The sequence below is a fragment of the Diceros bicornis genome, chromosome 18 (genome assembly GCF_020826845.1).
Source record: "Diceros bicornis minor isolate mBicDic1 chromosome 18, mDicBic1.mat.cur, whole genome shotgun sequence".
Taxonomy (NCBI): Eukaryota; Metazoa; Chordata; class Mammalia; order Perissodactyla; family Rhinocerotidae; genus Diceros; species Diceros bicornis.
In genome coordinates, this window is record NC_080757.1 from 37571714 (window position 1) to 37589756 (window position 18043).

Consider the following 18043-nt stretch of genomic DNA (forward strand, 5'->3'; position numbering starts at 1 on the left):
TCCATGCTATATGAAAGAATTTATTGATATAGAACAATAAGATATACTATAAGTGAAAAAGTAGGTTAAAAATATATATAAAACCTCACAAAGAAAAATGCCTGAAAAATACACTGAACTGTTAATGATAGTAATCTCTGGCAAGTGGAGTTTGAGTGATTTTTAATTTCCCCTTTTTGTTTATTTGTATTTTCCAACTCTCTACAGTGAGTATGTATTTTATCATAGGCCACTGATACCCAAGTCTTTCCTGTTTAAAAAGGGGTAGAGATTTAAGATCCAAAGCGTATTTGGTTTCCAAGTAGGAAAGGAGTTGGTGCTGAAGGGAAAAGAGATGTAGAAAGAGGAAATTAGGCTTTAATTGTGTGGCATAGCCTTGAGTCACTTCTGTGCAAATAAACAGCTGTATTTAGAGGTGTTTTACTCCATGCCTAAACACACACACACACGGCAGCGAAATTATTTTTGAGCCATGTGAAATACAGCAGTCCTCTGAGTAATTTATGATGATTTTTCTAAAACATGTTTTTTTTTTTTAAATAAAGGAAGTTCATTCTCAAAGTCTTCATTAGATGAGGTATTACTGATGGAACAACTTCCATTTCTAAGATATTATCGCTTTGAGCTGCACTGAACTGACACAGGATGAATCTTTCATTAGAAAAGGGTTATCTACACTCTGTGTGACTATTTAGTAAAACATTTGCATTTGTGGGGCTAGTTTTCCAAAGTGACGGTGGTTGAGTAAACCATTCACTTCCTCCTTCTCAAAACATCAGTCACCGTGATTGATTTTTATGTTGGTCATAAAAGAAATGGTATCAATTAAAAGCAGGGTCAGGATTACAAACCGGAAGCAGTTAATTTACTTAACAAATATGTTTGGCTATTTGTTTACTCTTTGTTGAGCATGATGCCAGGTGATCAAGCCAGTGTCACATAAGAAGTTTTTAAAAAAGTTCTTAAGCCAGTCAGTGGCTAAACTCAGGGCCAGGGCCAGCATGGAGACCACTGCCAACAGATCTCTTCTCTAGAATGTCTCAAATGTTTGGTTTCAATTTGTTACATACCTGGGGTTTCACCATGTAGAGATTCATTTGGGCTTATCATCCTCTTTTAAAATACGAATTTACTTGATTGTACAGTCATGTACATTAGCCCTATTTAATGGTTTTCTTCTAATTTTTGGTTAAGATGTTTGTTGAGGAAATTCAATGCCCAATAAATTTGTTGAACCTCTGTTACAGGCAATGCATAGTGCTAGGTATACTGAGGGTTATAAAAGGAATAGAGGATCCTTTTCCTCAGGAAGAAAGAGGACTTTACATCTGCAACTTAAGAATTTTCTTAACAGTCAGGGCTAACATTCATCACGCATGTACCATGTGCCAGGTCCAAAGTACCCACATTATCTCATTTAATCCTCACAACAGATGTATGAGGTGGATAGTGTTATAATCCCCATTTAACAGATGAGAAAACTGAAGTTCAGAGAGGTAATTGACTTTCTCAAGGTTACATAGCTATTAGGTTCTGGAATTGGGATTTGAACCAGGCAGTATGACTGTTGGGCCAGCACTCTTATTGAGGCTCAATTTCTTCATAAAAAGTGAATAATGCCACTTCATTAATTCATTCATTTATTCATTCAGCATTCAGTGTTCATTGAGCATCTGTTACGTGCAAAGCATTTTTGTGGTGAACATGGCACAAGTTCCAGTCCTCCTGTAACTTATTTTTGAACAGGATAAACCAAATAATTATGCAATGCACTGACCTTGTAGCACTGTTTTTATGCATATAAAAGTGCCTAATACAATACATGTCACATACTAGATACTGAAAAAATGTTCCCAAGAAACTTACAACCTGATGGGAACGATATTAAAGCATGCACAAAAAACTGTAATTCAAGATATATTGTGGCTAAAGTTTTAGAAGAGGTACACATAGATTGTACTATGAAGTCCCAGAGAAAGAGACTACTTGTGGTTGGTGGGCTGTGAGAAGCCTTCATGGAAGAGACAGCATCATGGCTTGGCCATGGGTTGAAAGGGATAGGTTTTTGGTGAGATACATTGTGCACAAAAATAGCAGGTGCAGAGATGCAGAGGAGATAAAGTTTAGCCGTGTTTGGGAACCAAAGGGTGATTCTGTATATTAGGTATAGGGAATAAGGGGAGATATAGCTGAGAAGATAGGATGGAACCAAATCATGGAAATGAGAGTTTTGACTGGATTTGGGGAGGAGAGGTAGTAATTTAGGAGAGTAAAGCACAGGGCAGGGATGTGTAAGCTGAAGCTTTAGTAGGGAGCTATGGATAACATGTGATTCCTTGGCACCTGGGCTGAGGCCACTGGGAGACAGGAGATGGTTGCAAAGCGAGAGAGGATAAGAATGTCAAAGGTTGCCTATGTTCCCTATGCCCAGAGAAGGAAGACAAATCATTTCTCCTTCCCATTACCTTGGGACTTTGAGGCTTTGAGGACACCAAACTCATGTTTATATCCTTGGTCCTATAGCTGGCTTTGGTTTGTTATAGGCTTAATAAACTTTTATAGCTAGCCAGGTAACCTAACCACTTCCCAGAATTTTATGGGAAAATACATCTAAACAGCTGACTTAATGCTTCAACTTTTGAAATGTGATTGGTTTGTAAATTAAAGATTGTATTTACTGTACTTCAGATCTGTTAACAAGGTTTAATAAAATTTTTAAGCTGGCCCAGAAAACCTACCACTATCCATTACTTTGTTTCATTAGGAAAATGAATTCCAGGGTTCCAGCAACTGGAAATGGAACACAGTCTGTACTTGAACTGGAGGCTGCCTGTCTAGAATTCTCTTAACAGGCAACTGTTGATAAAATACCCCTTTCCTTTATAGGGTTTTCCAAACTTGCCCCATCGTGTGAATTACCTGAGATCTTGTTAAAAATACAGATTTCTAGGTGCCTACCCTGGAAATGCTAATTTACTAGGTCTGGGTGGACCCTGGGAATTCATATTTCAATAAGGGCTCCAGGAGATTCTCAAAATTAAGCAAGTATATGTAAAAATCTTTATCAGAAGACCACATTTTTTTTTTTTTTTTTAGATAAGAGGCTACTTTGGTTTTCAACTGCATTTTAACAGTGAAGGGGAAGGAAGGAAGAAGGATTTGACTGGGAAGTGTGAGTAGAGGCTCTTGATTTGGGTGGTGAGGCGGGTCCCCCAATATGATTGGGAATAACTGACAGGAAAATTTTACCCGCAGGGCTTAGGAACAGTGAATAGCTGACAACATTTCAACCTAATTAACTTCTAGGGTGAGGGATGGAGATATGGTCAGTAGCAAATGCTCTTGGTCCTTCCTTTGGCCTGATGTTTGCCTGCTGTCTTGTGGGCTTCCCTGGGCCTGGCAACCAGTAGAGACATTTCTTATGCTGGAGAATCCCTTGATGTGGGACAGAACCAGAAGTTCTGGCCCCACATGGGTCAGCTAAGTCCTAGGATTGACTGGTTGATTGTAGTTGAACTGCTGGTGACCCTTAACCTGTATTGATACAGCCATAGAAATGATCACATAGTCATTAGCCTTTGATCCAAGTCAGTTCCATTCTTTGTGATTTGGATAACTGGGCACCTTCTGTAAGGGTTTAACTATGACTGCTGTAGGTACTGCACAAAGAAATAAATGGGAAAGAGTGATATTTTAGTATAGAATCTTGTACAATTAGGAAAAAAGTCAAGTTGAGCGCAAAACTGGGAAATAATTTAAAAATTATTTCTGAATTTCTGTGTACCTCTTAGTTCTTAACTGAAAGAAAGAAAGAAAGAAAGAAAGGGTAGGAGTTTTTTGAAAATTTCAGTAATTCATTGTAGCTCTTAGAGAGGTTGCCAGTGGAAGCCTGATTTCTAGATTCTGTTTTTATGTATTTATTCAGATTTTGGCGCAGTATGAATGAGTGAAATAATTATGTCTTTAATTAGGATTCTGTTGTTATTTTTCAATTAATCTGTGTCAGTAGCTTTAGAATTTGTGTTAAATCATTTTCTTCATGAAAGCTTTTAATGAGGAAACAAATTGATTGTATTTATATATTGGATTCTTGCCACTGCCATGTGTATTCGGTCGTGTCTTTTGAAGTACATTTTTGCCGGTCATCTTGTGGTTAGTCTTTGAAGCCAGGCTTTGGGAGAAAAATTTTTTTCTTTTGGATGAAGATTTTAATTTAACAGGCTTTCTTGTTTTTATCTCTCTCTTCTTCCTTTTCTTCCCTTCCTTTGATTTTCTTTCTTTTTTTCCCCCTTGCCTTTGTGTGAGTAATTCAGAGGAAAATGAGGGTACCTCTTCTCATCTTATTTGGGATAAAATCCACACCCCATAGCATTGCTTGGAGAGCCTTGCCTTCTGCCTGCCTCTCCAGCCTTGTCTCCTACCCCTCCCTGAACTGCACTCTACGCTCCACTCGTGCTGAACTCAGACAGCCCTTCTGTTTCTCACCTCCATTCACTTATTTAGCAAGCATTTATTGAGCACAAGCACTGCCCCTTGAGGGCTCAGGGACATGAGAGACAAGACGATTGTAGTGCAGTATTACAGGTGCTGATGAGAGGTGTGCACAGATGTGCTGTGGGAGCACCTAACACAGGAGACTGAGCTGAGCCTCAAAGGACCATCAAGAGTTCGCTAGGAGAAGAAGGGGCATGAAGGGAAGAGTGTGCTGGTGGAGAGCAGCGACATGTGAGAGCAGGAGCGTGAGCGGAACAGAGGAGGACCTGAGGGCTGTGGTGAGCCACTGAAGGATTTCAGGCTGGGGCATGTTAAGACAAAATTGGTTTGTGTTTTCGGTCATTAAAATAATGATGGTGCTAATGGCATAACAGCTGAAATTTGTTGAAGGCCTGCCAGGTGCTGGCCTAGTACTTAATTCTTTGTGTGCATTATCTCAGTTAATCCACCCAAGAACCTTACAAGGCAGGTATAGTTATTACTTCTATTTTAAAGATGAGGAAACTGAGGCTGCAGCTAAAGTTTCACAGCCAGAAGATGGAGGAGCTGGGACTCTAACCCAGACCTGTCTGCGAAGCCTTTGTTCTTCCCAGTCGCTGCACGTCCTTCTCCATCGACTCTGAAGAGAATGAGTCAGAGAGGAGCAAGATGGCAGATAGACCACTTGGGACATGGTTACATTGATCCGGGTGAGGCATTTTGAGGGCTTGAATGACTTCAGTGCCTGTAGAGATGGAGAGGAGATATTAAAAAGATATTAAGGGAGTAGAATCTATAGGTCTTGGTGATTGATGGGGTATACGTAGCAATAGAGAAGGAGATAAAGGGATGATTCCTAAGTTTCAGTTGAGCGGATGGAGACGTCAACCAGTGAAATAGAGAACACGAGGTAGGAGAGGTTTGGGACTTGTGGGACAAAGAACAGTCCTGAGAGAGAAGAGTAGAATAATGATATCTCCTGTATTTGAATATTTTAATTGATTGTTAAAAGTATTTAATATGTACAGACACTATAGTCAAGTCTTTGGCCATTGGTTTCTTCCCTGGCTAGCCTGAGCTCCATGACATGCCCCTCCAGTCTTCTCTTACTCTCTTGTCCTTTCATCTCGCAAGCCTAGACCAAACCCTAACCTTGGGTCAATCCAACTGTCCATCTTCTCTGCTCTTATACCTGGGCAGCTAATCAGTGCTGGAGAAAAACCACACAATCGGATTGCCGCTGCAGTAAATCTTAGTCTCCAACCTCAACTGAACCCTTAATGATGCTGGGGCTTATTTTACATGCCCCATATCAGCAACTTTCCCAATTTTCCTCACTGTTTTCCCCCCTAAAATCCTTACCAGTCTTTAACTTATCATACTGCCTCTCACTCCTGCAAAACATCATAGCCTACTTCACAAGATATAACAGAGGCTTTCAGATTGGAACCCACTTGGGATGCCCTGACCCCTCCTTAAACATGTCTGTTTTGGGCCTCTGCCACCTGCTCTGATGGGCCTGGCCCCTTTGCCTGGCCTCCCTCTGCCTCCTGGGCCTGGCCTCTCTGTGACCCGCCCCTCCTCTGCCAGGCATCTTCCTCTATCTGATCCCAGATCCTCCCTCAGCAACCCTTATCTGCAGGCAGTAAGACAGGGTCTGGCATTAGCCAGACCTGGGTTCTTCTGGCCTCAATTTTTACCTTGTGTGTGTTTTGAGCCAATCACGTCATTTTTGCACAAGTTGAGCATTCCAGCCAAACTGGCCCACAGTTCAGGCTTTCTGTGCTCTCAGTCCCTTGCAGAGTGTCTGGCAAATAGTGGAGATTTATTAACGTTTGAGAGAATGAATGCAGTATTCATAACTTGAGATGTAGAAGAGGTGTTTACATGTTAATGTTGAGAAATCCACCCGGCCTAGATGAGCTCTAAAAACTAGTTCTGCTTAAAATTTTTTGTGTAACATTTGCTCTCAGGTGAATAATGTGACCGTGTTCATAATAAGGAAAACATCAAAGGAATTTTCAAATGAATGTCACATTTTCAAACCTGCCCCTGATTCTGCACAAGATCAACTGTGGTAGCTCCACAGTGTGGACTTTTAAACTCCTTTGGTGCAATCAGATAACCTCTCCATGCTTCCTTTTTCTCATCTGTAAAATGAGGGGTTGGATTAAATGACCTTCAATGTCCTTGCAGCTGTAAAATTCAATGAGTATGTGGCCCACAGTTACAGAGTCATCCAGTTATGGGTTATTCACTAATCAGATAACTAGGAGTCTTGGTGATCCAACAGTAGCTAGTAACCTGAAGCAAGCAAAAAAATAAAACAAAATTAGGTTCCAAGCATCGACAGTGACGAAGATGGAAGGGCAAGAGCCAAAGATACTACAATTTAAAATACAGTAATCAGCTGGAGTTTTGTATGTGAATGGAACCAAAAGACATCTCTAACTTTCCTCTTGACACTCTATTCCCAGCCTGCCTCCAAGTCTATTATCAAATTTCTTGTCCCTTCTCTTGCTCTCTAGTAGCTTCCTGAACCATCCCCCCAGCCTCTCTCCCTCCCACCCAAGCTGCACATTTCTGCTGGATTTGACCACAGTGGACATCATTCCCTATCCTTAAAGACAAGCAAACAAACCAACTAACCTTTCAGTTTCTCTCTTTTATGTACAGAAAGAGAAAAAAATTCTAAACCCTGACCTGACATTTAGGGTCTTTTATTTTGCTACAATGTACCTGGTTAGCATTTTTCTTTAGTAGTTTATTGAGTTATGTTTCATTGCCTATTACATGCAGGGAGTGTGGGGAATTGCATAGACATACAACCACAATTTGCAGTCTTAATGCTAGAATGTAGGGGAAGGAATATTAGAATGTGAGGTTTACAGTGTTGCAGTGAAAGAATGTAATCATTGACTAATCGAGAAGAGCTCCCAGATTTCTTACTGTTAGTATCCAGAGTGGATGTTGGATTGACTATAGCAGGAATTTCCTGTAGTGAAAATTCTATAGAAGACTCTAGTGATGAGTAGGGTTTTATTTATTTTATTTCTTTTTTTATTGTCTGGGAATAGACTTCTAAAAACATGTTTTTTAGTCATGGGTAACACTGTCAAAATCAAATAATGTTGCTTATTATTTAATAAAAGTTTAATTGTGACCATTGTATTTTGTAAATAGGAGAACATTGTGCTGTCTTCTGGAGTGGGTTTCTAAACTTGGTGGATATAGACTCAAGATCACAGAAATATTACATCCCTAAAAAGAACCCAGGACCTTCTTATGGCGGGTCCTTCTGTTACTTGAGTTATATGCTTATTGTCTATTGTTACCATAGTATTTGTTATTTACTATTTTAGACTGACATCTCTTCATGTGTAAATAGCTCATATTTTAGACTAGATTGTAAGCTTCTTGTAGGCAGACACTAGTTCTTGCCCTTTGGATGGACTGAAGGAACTGGGGCTAGAGGGGGCACCAGCTCCCCTCCAGGGACCTTCCTATTCCTGCCCAACTGTTTCTAAGGCTGGTACCCCAAGCCCTGGGTGCCAGGCCTCTGATGCCTCCATCAGAGACTTCCACCAGATGGTGCTCTTCTCCCATTTCTGTTCTTGGGTGTCACTGGCCGTGTTACTCTTTGCCACTTGCGTGTTCCTTCTCTAAGGTAGTAGATGGAACATTGGTAGTAGAAAGAGAATTCGAAATCAAGTGAATCTTCTCAAGTGAGAAAAGAGGTTGCAGGAAATATCTACAGTGTGCAGACTATTAATATTGTTCAGAAAAGCCATTTCCTTGAGCATCAACCAGTCTCTACCACGTGGCTCACTGCTCAAGGTCAATTGCAAGGGTTTTCCTAGTCTTATCAACTTGCCATTGAAGCCCTGCTCAACCAGGTGTCCATTTGAATTCTAAGATTCCATTTCTAATGCCAGAATAACACTTCAGTGTTAGTCTTTGCAGTCTGTTTGGAAACAGGCATTATGAGAACAGAGATGGTCGAGAGGGAAATGGAAGCTGTTTCTGGACATTGAGTATTGCAGACAGACAGCCTATCCATTTCGAGGCACCACTGTTTTGGTACAAAAACTGAAGTTCAAATTTGGACATCCTTAAATCATCAATAAGAAATTTGATTTTGTTTAGCAGGTGGTTTACCAAGGCAGGGAATGTATGATGTGTTCTAAATTTCCATTAGTCACAGGTAAAGTAACACTTTTAATACTTTAGTTGCAAAAAAAATTCAACTAGATGTTCTAGATTTATAACATTACAGATGTTGGCCTTTCTAGATAGCTAGTTTTATAATGCCATTACAACCTTATTCATCTAACCCAGAGGGTCTTATCATTTTAGAGGGAGAGAGTTATTGACATTTTTGGAAATCTAATGAAATTTATGGACTCTTCTTCAAGGGAAAAGAAAACACATATTACTTTCTACCCACAATTGAGGGAGTTCATGAATCTCCCAAAGCTCACCTATGGACTCCAAGTTAAAGACCTCTGATCTAACTACTCTCTGATACTAGGCTGTCTGACAAAACAATTATACCTTCTCTTAATACTAGATTTGTTTTCTGTATAACAGCCAGTAGAAAAGCAGTTAATATGGAATTTAAGAGCTGGGGCTCTGGAACCAAGCAGACCTGGGTACAAATCTTGCTTCTGCCACTTAATAGCTACATGATCTTGGTCAAGTTGTTTGACCTTCCTGAGTCTCAGTTTCGTCATCTATAAAATGGGGATGATAATAGCACTGACCTCATAGGGTTGTAATTAAGATTAAATAAAATAATACATGTAAAATGTGTACATAGCACAGTGTATACTATGTGCTAGCACAGTTGTGTTGAATATGTTAATTTTTTATTATAATTACAAAATGGAATTACTTTTCCTTCCTAGATATTTCCAAGAATTTGAGGATAGTTACAGTTGTTTGTCTTACCTACTTCAGGATCTATCTAATTAGCTGGCTGAGTAGTTAAAGCTCTGAGTACTTTAATCTCAATAACCATGTTCATTGGTTAGCTCCATGGTCAAGTATTCGATACCCACCCCTAAACCTCAATCTAATGATTAAGACTCAATAGCCTCATTTTTAGCAGAAATGTAGTATTCTGTGAATCTTGAGTGGCCAACCAGAGCAGTATGTTTGCAGTTTGAAAGACACTGAAATGTATCTGCAGATGCAAAGGACTTGTCATATAGGAGACATTCAATAAATGTTTGTTGTTTGAGTGACTGAATTCTGTTACAATAGTAAAATATCTTAAAGAATCAACTTTGCTGAGTGTTTGTAAGTTAGATTATATTTTTGAGACTTTCCTCCTTAATATTTTATTAGAGTGACTGTTCTGGAACTAGTTGCTAGGATTGGAAACTTCTCTGCCTCATTTACTAGCTGTATAACAATGGGCAAGTTACCTCACCTCTCCATGTCTCAGCTTCCTCCCTTATAAAATGGGCATAATAGTAGGGTTAGAGTGTGGAGGAAGTGAGTTGATATAAGAGAAGTGCCTAGAACAGTGCCCAACAATATGTTCAAAAAAATCTTAGCAATGTTATTATTATCATTACTATTACTACTACTACAGCTGCTGCTGCTCATCAAGGTTCCCTCAGTACAAGGGTGATTCTATTTGTTGTACCTTTCCCTAAACTAAAGTTCAGCTAAAACCTCTTTAATTTAAAATCTGAATAACACACTTTGTCTTGCATGTAATGTAACCCTAAATTTTCAAGACTCTATTCTCTTGAGTAGACTAAACGTTGTGAAATTTTATTCTTCCATTTTCGTTTTTGGAGGCACAAGTAAAAATGGATTTATTTTGACTGAATGTGAAAATAATAATCATCAATATGGATGCAGCATTTTCTCTCTGCTCATTTTGTACTCATCCTTTTCCAGTTCCAAATATCATTTACATGGCCCTGGTGATGTTGAGTATGGATATTGCAGAGGAGTGATGGCTTCCCTTTCGTATTGAAGTCGAAGCTTCAAAGGAAGATTGAAGAAGTGTTTGTTATCTATCTGCACAGGCCTGATATGAAATTCTCAGAGGCTTTTAGGATAAACACAACTCTGTGTGTGTGTTTGTATGCTTTTTCTTCTATATACTTCTATTGTGGTCTTTGTATTTTGGTTTAAAATTTCTAGTTTCAGACTTGTTGGAGTCTCTGGCTAAGGGGTAATTGTTTTCAGAGTGAAGGATGAGAATTAGAAGATGATGGCAGGATTTGACTAAATGCCTCCTAAAGTGTGTAGAATTCTCTAGTGTGGAATGATCTTTCCAGAGAATATGATGAAGACCATCCATAGGATATGTTTCACAAGACAAGATCAAGACCTTAATGTGTCCAGCAGAGAATAATCCATGGCGCCCTCCAGTGAGGGGTGAGATCGTTCACCTTTTGGCCTTTCCTTTTAGCAGCGTCCTCGGTGAGCTGTGGGATAGAGATGTGTGTGTGTGTGTGTGTGTGTGTGTGTGTGTTAACAGACTTTCTTTAGGGTTGTTACATAATTAATATCTAGAATAAAAAGAGAGGGGAAATAGGTAGGGCAGCAGGATAGTTTTCTACCTTCTGAAAAAGAAGGGAACTAACATTCCACTTCATGACATTCCACGTCAAGTCCTACATGTGATTTTTATTAACCGAAATATTTAATTACGGTGTCATCAAGAATAAAGCAGATTCTACTATTTAACATCAACCAGATAGGCCTGCTACTTTATTTGCTACTGTTAAATTGAATTCTTTTGCTGTAATCAGCCATCTTAAGATACAGCTACTATTGGCAGAGACAATACTCTTAGTATGTGTATATGAACTTAGTACGTATATAAGATCTTAATTAACAAGGGAAAGCAGGACCCCGGGGCTCTTTACGGTAGGTAGAGAAGGGAACTGAAAATATGTGTGTGAGTTGGCCTGAGGATTGTGGGGGAGAGAGGACAAAAGAAGAGGCTGAGATCGTCAATAACATATTTTACCTGTTTAACAATTTGCCAAGAGTTGGCCTTTTAACTGCCACTGCACGGCTAGGTTTTTTCTGGGTCAGTAAATGAGAACAGCATTGGTTAGCAAAGTTCCTGCTGTTGCCACCATTAACATTTTGGAAAGAGGACTGCACGCAAACACACATATATATACACACTTGCACATGCTTGCACCCTAATTTCTGTTTATATTGATCCAGAGGTTGGGTAATGATTGGAATCGAGGGCTAAGGCAGTGCCTCAGGAGAAGATGGAAAATTGTTCACCCCATTGATGATTTGCTTGATTAGCTGTGTTTTACAGAGAGGAGTTTTGTGCAAAATTTCTTCTCAGTGGTCAGGTGCAGTGGGAAGCTGCACTGTCTGCTAGGCAGAGACTGACCCGTCACACTAATGCATACGACTTGTTGAAGTTACAGCCAGTTCCATACACCCTTACTTCAACATGGACGCGCTTCTCCCCAACTGTTGCAGCTTTACATACTCCTTCCTCCTCTTATTCCTTGTCCCCTTTTCCACTGCAGATGTAAAAGCTGCCTCAGTTTTCCCTGCCCTCTAACCCAGGTATCTTACATTCCCTTCACCTGATTGCCGGCCCAGAACTGTTCTGGGAAAGGAAAAGAACAAGAAAAGTAACGTTTTTTCTCCACCTTCCCTGCCTCATTTCTGATAATTTCCCACAAATTCATCTCTGATTTTGGCAACATACTCCCGACTGATCTCCTTCCTCTCCGTTTTCTGAGTTTTTATCTTGTAAAGAAATAACCTAGATGGATGTGTTAACTAACCTTATCATGGTAGTCATTTTGCAAGATATTCATGTATCAAATCATTGCACTGTAAACCTTAAACTTACACAACGTTATACGTCAATTATATCTCAATAAAGCTAAAAAAAGACCATCAAATAAAAAAAAAAAGAAATAACCTAGATACTCACTGGGCTGATGTTCCTCCCTAAAGAAGTCACACCTTATTTCAGTCATGTATATGCTGGAAGACACCATGATCACCTATGTATTGCCTTTTTCTTAATCTTTTTTGGGTTATGGATCCTTTTAAGAATTTGATAAAAACTGTGGACTCTCTCCCCAGAAAAAAATTGTTCATATGTACATATACTCTCCTGAGAGGTCAAGATGAGGATAGAAAAATATTCATTCTGTTTAGTGGCGTGGAGGTCACTATGTCCATAGCAAGAATTAATGTGTGGTGACTGTAAGCAAGATTGGAATATGTCAAGGATGAGTGGGAGGTGAGGAAATAAAGAGAGAAACTATAGACAATGCTTTTGAAAATTTCACTGTGATGAGACAGCAGATGGAGGGATATGAAGGGAGTCAGGGAGAGTTTGCTTTATTTTTATGTGAGCATAAATGCTGATGGAAGGGGCCAAGTTGAGAGGAAGAGGTTGAATATATACAAGAGAAAATCGATATAGAGTAATATAAGGTTCCTGTGAAGGCAGGAGGAAATGGAATCCGAAGTACAATAGACTTTTGTGGGTAGCCACCATATACAACATTGTTTCTTTGGGGGTGTGGGGGATGCAATTTAGATTCCAAATAAGTGACTCACAAATGATCCTTTGCACCACTGCCATTTCATTAGTTTTAAGACTTAAAGGGGTTTTGGTTTTGCCAACCATTTCCCAAAATAAAAGAAGAGATGGGATATTGCAGTGGACTCCAAGAGCCCCAGTCTTGGCACAGATACTAGAATGTTAGATGACCTTGAGTCAATTGTTCATGCTTGACCTGTAAAATTAAGAATTTAGGCCTAGAAGTATTTGAGGATGTGTTGGAGGGGGTGATGTTCTGGTTGTCATAACAACTGGAGGTGCCACTGTTATTTGGTGCCCAGGATCAGTGATGCTGATTGTCCTGTAATACATAGGACAGGTTGTCATAACAAAGAATTATCCTCCTCAAAGCCTGTGGAGCTCCTGATGAGAAACCTGGACCATGGCTGGGTAACCTCTTAGGATCTTTCCAGTAATATAGTCAAAATTATCTGAGGTGTTATAGTAAGTTAAATGCTGCTTTCAAGCCCTTGAGAATCTTTCAGATCTCAGGGACAACCCTTTGTTTTCTCAAAGTGGGGAGTGGCTTTGGCTAGTTATTAACTATTTAACAAGCTTTTCGGGCTGGGTGCTATAGCTACCATAGGCCAACCAAGATCGAGAAATACAAGTTTGCCTTATCTCTATTCTTTTCCTTGTATTTCAGGTACAACTGGGATTTTCAGCCCCCAGGTGAGTACTCTTTGACCATTTGCGGTTTTACATTAAAAATGTGTAGGTGGTATTGTTTACTTGTGTCTCTTTTAAATAAGCTTCTCAACAGAGTGGCATTAGCCATTCCTAAGGAAAGTTAGTGGAGTGTTTAATTAACCTTCACCCTGCTGAGCCCCCTACTCTGCTTTTTAGCAGTAGGAGGCTCTGATGCTTCTGCTTTCTGAGTAGATTGGTGCTAGATTATTTTATAGAACCAAAGCTATATTATGCTTTTATTCCTTGAGCTTTGTTAAATGCCGGCAGAATCCACTAGCATTCAAATAAAATGGTGGCCGAGTCCATAATAAGAACCTTGGGAGGGGTCCAATTCAGCTAATCCTTCAACGGCACCCGAAATAAATTCCCGTATGTTACCTCCTCGATCACAGCGCTCTTCTACACAGCCTGTCTGTCTGGCAGCAGAGAAGTGTCAGAAATGGAGCCGTGTTGAAATTCCCACTAGAACAGTGTTATCACATTTTAATATGAGCCTCACTGCAGCCTTGGTGCCTCTAATTGCTTTCAAACCATTGTTTTCCTGCTTTTGCTTGATGAACCCAGCATCTGGCCTCATTCTAAAAAGTATAACAGACAGCTGTGTGCAAAATTAAAAAAAAAGATAGGATTAGAACACATTTTAAAAAGGTTCAGAATTGGAATATTTTTTCTGAATTTAAACAGTTTCAGGGTGTGTCTTTCAAGTATATGCATTCTTTCTTTTTAGTACTCTGGTTCAGAATGTCAGAGACATCATTCTGAATGTCAATTATCTTATCTTATTATAAATGGGAGATTTTTATTTTCTCAGAGAATCACAGGGAGTTTTAGATCAAACTTGCAACTAGCTATATGAACTATTTTGCTCTATAACTTTTTTTAACCAGTTGTAAACTTTTCCAATACTCTTTGTTCTTAATGTTGTCAATATATCCAGTCTCAATGACAATACCTTAAAGAAATTCAGATTGTGAGTGACGATACTAGTTTTATTAAAATTCTAGTTTTCCTAGCTTGTACTTTATTATAGTGTATTTCAAGTCTATATAAGGTTTTCTTTAAAAGCCAACTTTAAGAAATAGAATCTTATATTTTTAAAGCTTTTTGACTCGTAAGTTAAAGTCGTAGTATTTATAATATTTTAAATAATATGATGTGATTTTACCGTATATATCACTGTCCTAAAGCTAAAAATATGGCTAAAAATGTAGATTGAGAATAGAGAATTACATGTAATAATGTAGCATTTGCTTTGCAAAATTTGAAATACACTATTCAGGGAATGGCCCTATAGTTTAGGGTTTAACAGATGTTAACCAAAATCCACAGGGGGCCGAACATGAATGTGAACTGGCAGAAATGAATGGAACTGTGAGGGTAGAATTAATTACCTAAAGGAGAAATAAAGAATTAGTGTCAGAAATGTGGTATAGTAATGTGTTGAGAAGAGAAAATAATTTTGGAGCTTAGCACAAGAGACTATATGGGGCTAGAAAGACAAAGGGCACATCTTACCAGATTCTTGTAATATAACACTGCAGTCACCTTCCAGCATGGGGCCACTTCTACACAGCCTGTCTCTCTTAGAGAGAGGGCAGAGATAGAACAGCCCAAGGGGACAATTGAAAAGAGTTTATTTAGAACAGAAAACTGTATTTGCTTCTTGACAATGGTTGAATATACGTAGCAAAGTTTTTGCTCATTTAGAAGTAAATGTGAGGAAAGATCAAGTAGAAAAACCCACGGGCCAGCCCCGTGGCTTAGCGGTTAAGTGTGTGTGCTCCGATAGATACTGGCGGCCCGGGTTTGGATCCCTAGCGCACACCAACACACTGCTTGTCGGGCCATGCTGAGGCGGCGTCCCACATACAGCAACTAGAAGGATGTGCGACTATAACATACAACTATCCAATGGGGCCTTGGGGAAAAAAAAAAAACGAGGAGGATTGGTAATAGATGTTAGCTCAGGGCCAGTCTTCTTCAGCAAAAAGAGGAGGATTGGCATGGATGTTAGCTCAGGGCTGATCTTCCTCACAAAAAAAAAAAAAAGTAGAAAAACTCATACTTGTGTGTCTTGTCCCCGCCTTGCTCCTCTCCTAAAACATATCTTTGGGGAGGAAGAGGGAGGAGTATCTTTTACTTTACCCTTTTGATCAGATCTTAGTTCATTGTGTGCTTCAGAAACTGGTAGACTGGCTGGGAGCAATAACAGGTCTATATAAGATTCTACAGGACAGTTTAGGATTATGAAAAGAATAGGAACATGTAAGAAAGAGAACAGCTAGCAGAAGAATTTTAAAAGCTCTGGAAGATGAGGTAGTATTGGGAGGGGAGTGAGAAAGGACAGACATGATAACCCCAAACTTTCCTAGCTTTTTTATCTAAGACATGATCCTCTGTGCAGGAAGATGATGGGATGAATTTTATTAACTCTGTGCATTTGCCTAAATACACTTGTGTTCTTCAGGATATTTGGACTAAACCCGAGTCTGGTGACTGGAAGGAAAATAGTCCTTAATTATAAGAGGTCCCTTATTTATAAATCCCGTTAGTAGCACATATTTACACATCTGGTTATGGTGAAGTCTGTGGTGAGTTAGTACGGTGTGCTGAAAGGGTAACCTTTAAAGAAAGATGCTGGGGAGAGTGGCCTGCCCAGATATAGAGAAGGATTGCAAGCAAAGTTGTTTTGTTGATCATTCCAGTGAGTCCCAGGCTTAACATGGTGGAGGAGTGACCATTGGATAGTATTAGGGAGAGTCTTGTCCGTATTCTGGGGAAGAAACATGGCATAGTAGAAAGAGCATGGATGTCGAGGCTTGACAGACCTGGGTTCAAATCCCACCTATACCATTTAGCTAAAGGTCATGTGACCTTAGCAAGTTACTTAATTTCTCTGAACCTTGGCTTCCTTATCTGTAAAATGGGGGTATGCCAGAAACTATGCTGAGTCCTTTACAGGTATTATTATTTAACCATCAGAACAGCCCTATGAAATAGGTACTGTTAATATACCCATTTGGCAGATTTGGGTACTAAGGCACAGAGAGGTTAAGAGAATTGCTGAAAGTCATGCCCCTCAAGGCTTCTAACTTGGTTAATCTGACTCTGCAGCATACCCCCCTTTTTTAATAACAGCTTTATTGATATATAATTCACACACCATGAAATTCACCCTTTTAAAGTATGCAAGTCGGTGGTTTTTAGTGTAGTCACTGAGTAGTGTGACCATCACCACTATCTAATTTCAGCACATTTTCATCACCCTGATAGGAGACCCCGTACTCATTAGTAGTTCCAGCACCCATACTCTTCATCAATATATTTTACTGTCTCATGGCAGAGTTGTTATGAGGACTAGGAGTCATATGGATAAGCCCTAACATGGTACCCAGACATAGTAACAGTAAGAAAATGTAGTTTAAATTTATGACAGTATTAATGGTAATTCTTTCCCTCACATTTCCACCCAAATTTTGTTATTGGTCCACTGTCAACTGCCTGAATGATGTTCACTAAAAGAGAATGAAACATAGGGAAAATAAAACATAATCCAAATAATTTATTACTTTAATGTAGAAGGGGAACATAAATGAAAAACCTCTTTTAATGAGTTCAGATATGATTGGAGAACGTGGGAAAGCCTGTTTTTTATTTTTATTTTTTAATAAGACAGATTCCTTTGATAATTCAAGTCCTGCTTACTTGAAGAACTTTTTTCTACTTAAATTTTCACTTAAAGTTACAAAGAAAATTCGTTGGAATCTTTGCCATGGAACTCTTGCCGTTTCAGTAGTCAGACAGCTAAAAGATGATATTGATCAGATGTCTAATCAACAATATTAGTTTTGCCCTTTAGATATGAAGACAACATTAATTTATGGCGTTGAGCAAACATTTACTTCATTTTGTTTAGTTTCCCCTTTTATAAAATGAGTTCATTATTGACAGTTATAGTTTAATCAAAATTTCAATGATACGGTATAATGTACATAATTCAAAATTTATTGCTATAAAAGCATTTTTTGAATATTAGAAAAACTGCCCACCATGGACTGAGAGTCTAAAACAAATGACAAAATATTTAAATAAAAATTTAAGAAAGACTATGGGAATATTGTAAATATATATGTAACAAAATCATATATATTTTTTTGTCCAATGGTCTCTTGCAGTACATTTGTGATACTGGTAAATATGGGCCAGTGAAATTTCTTGCCAGCTCGAAGATTATTTGAGTATCTACCATTGGTAGTATAGAGGGTTTCTGAAAAAATTATTCAGCCTGTTTCAATA

At 39.0% G+C, this 18043-nt stretch overlaps 1 protein-coding gene across 1 annotated transcript in view; it reads left to right on the forward strand.

Moving 5' to 3' along the window:
• SKAP1 (src kinase associated phosphoprotein 1) overlaps positions 1 to 18043 on the forward strand; it is a 257023-nt gene that overhangs the window by 39569 nt on the left and 199411 nt on the right. Inside the window, exon 3 of the mRNA XM_058560762.1 lies at positions 13704 to 13729. Coding sequence (XP_058416745.1) covers positions 13704 to 13729 — 26 coding nt within the window. The remainder of the gene's footprint in view (positions 1 to 13703; positions 13730 to 18043) is intronic.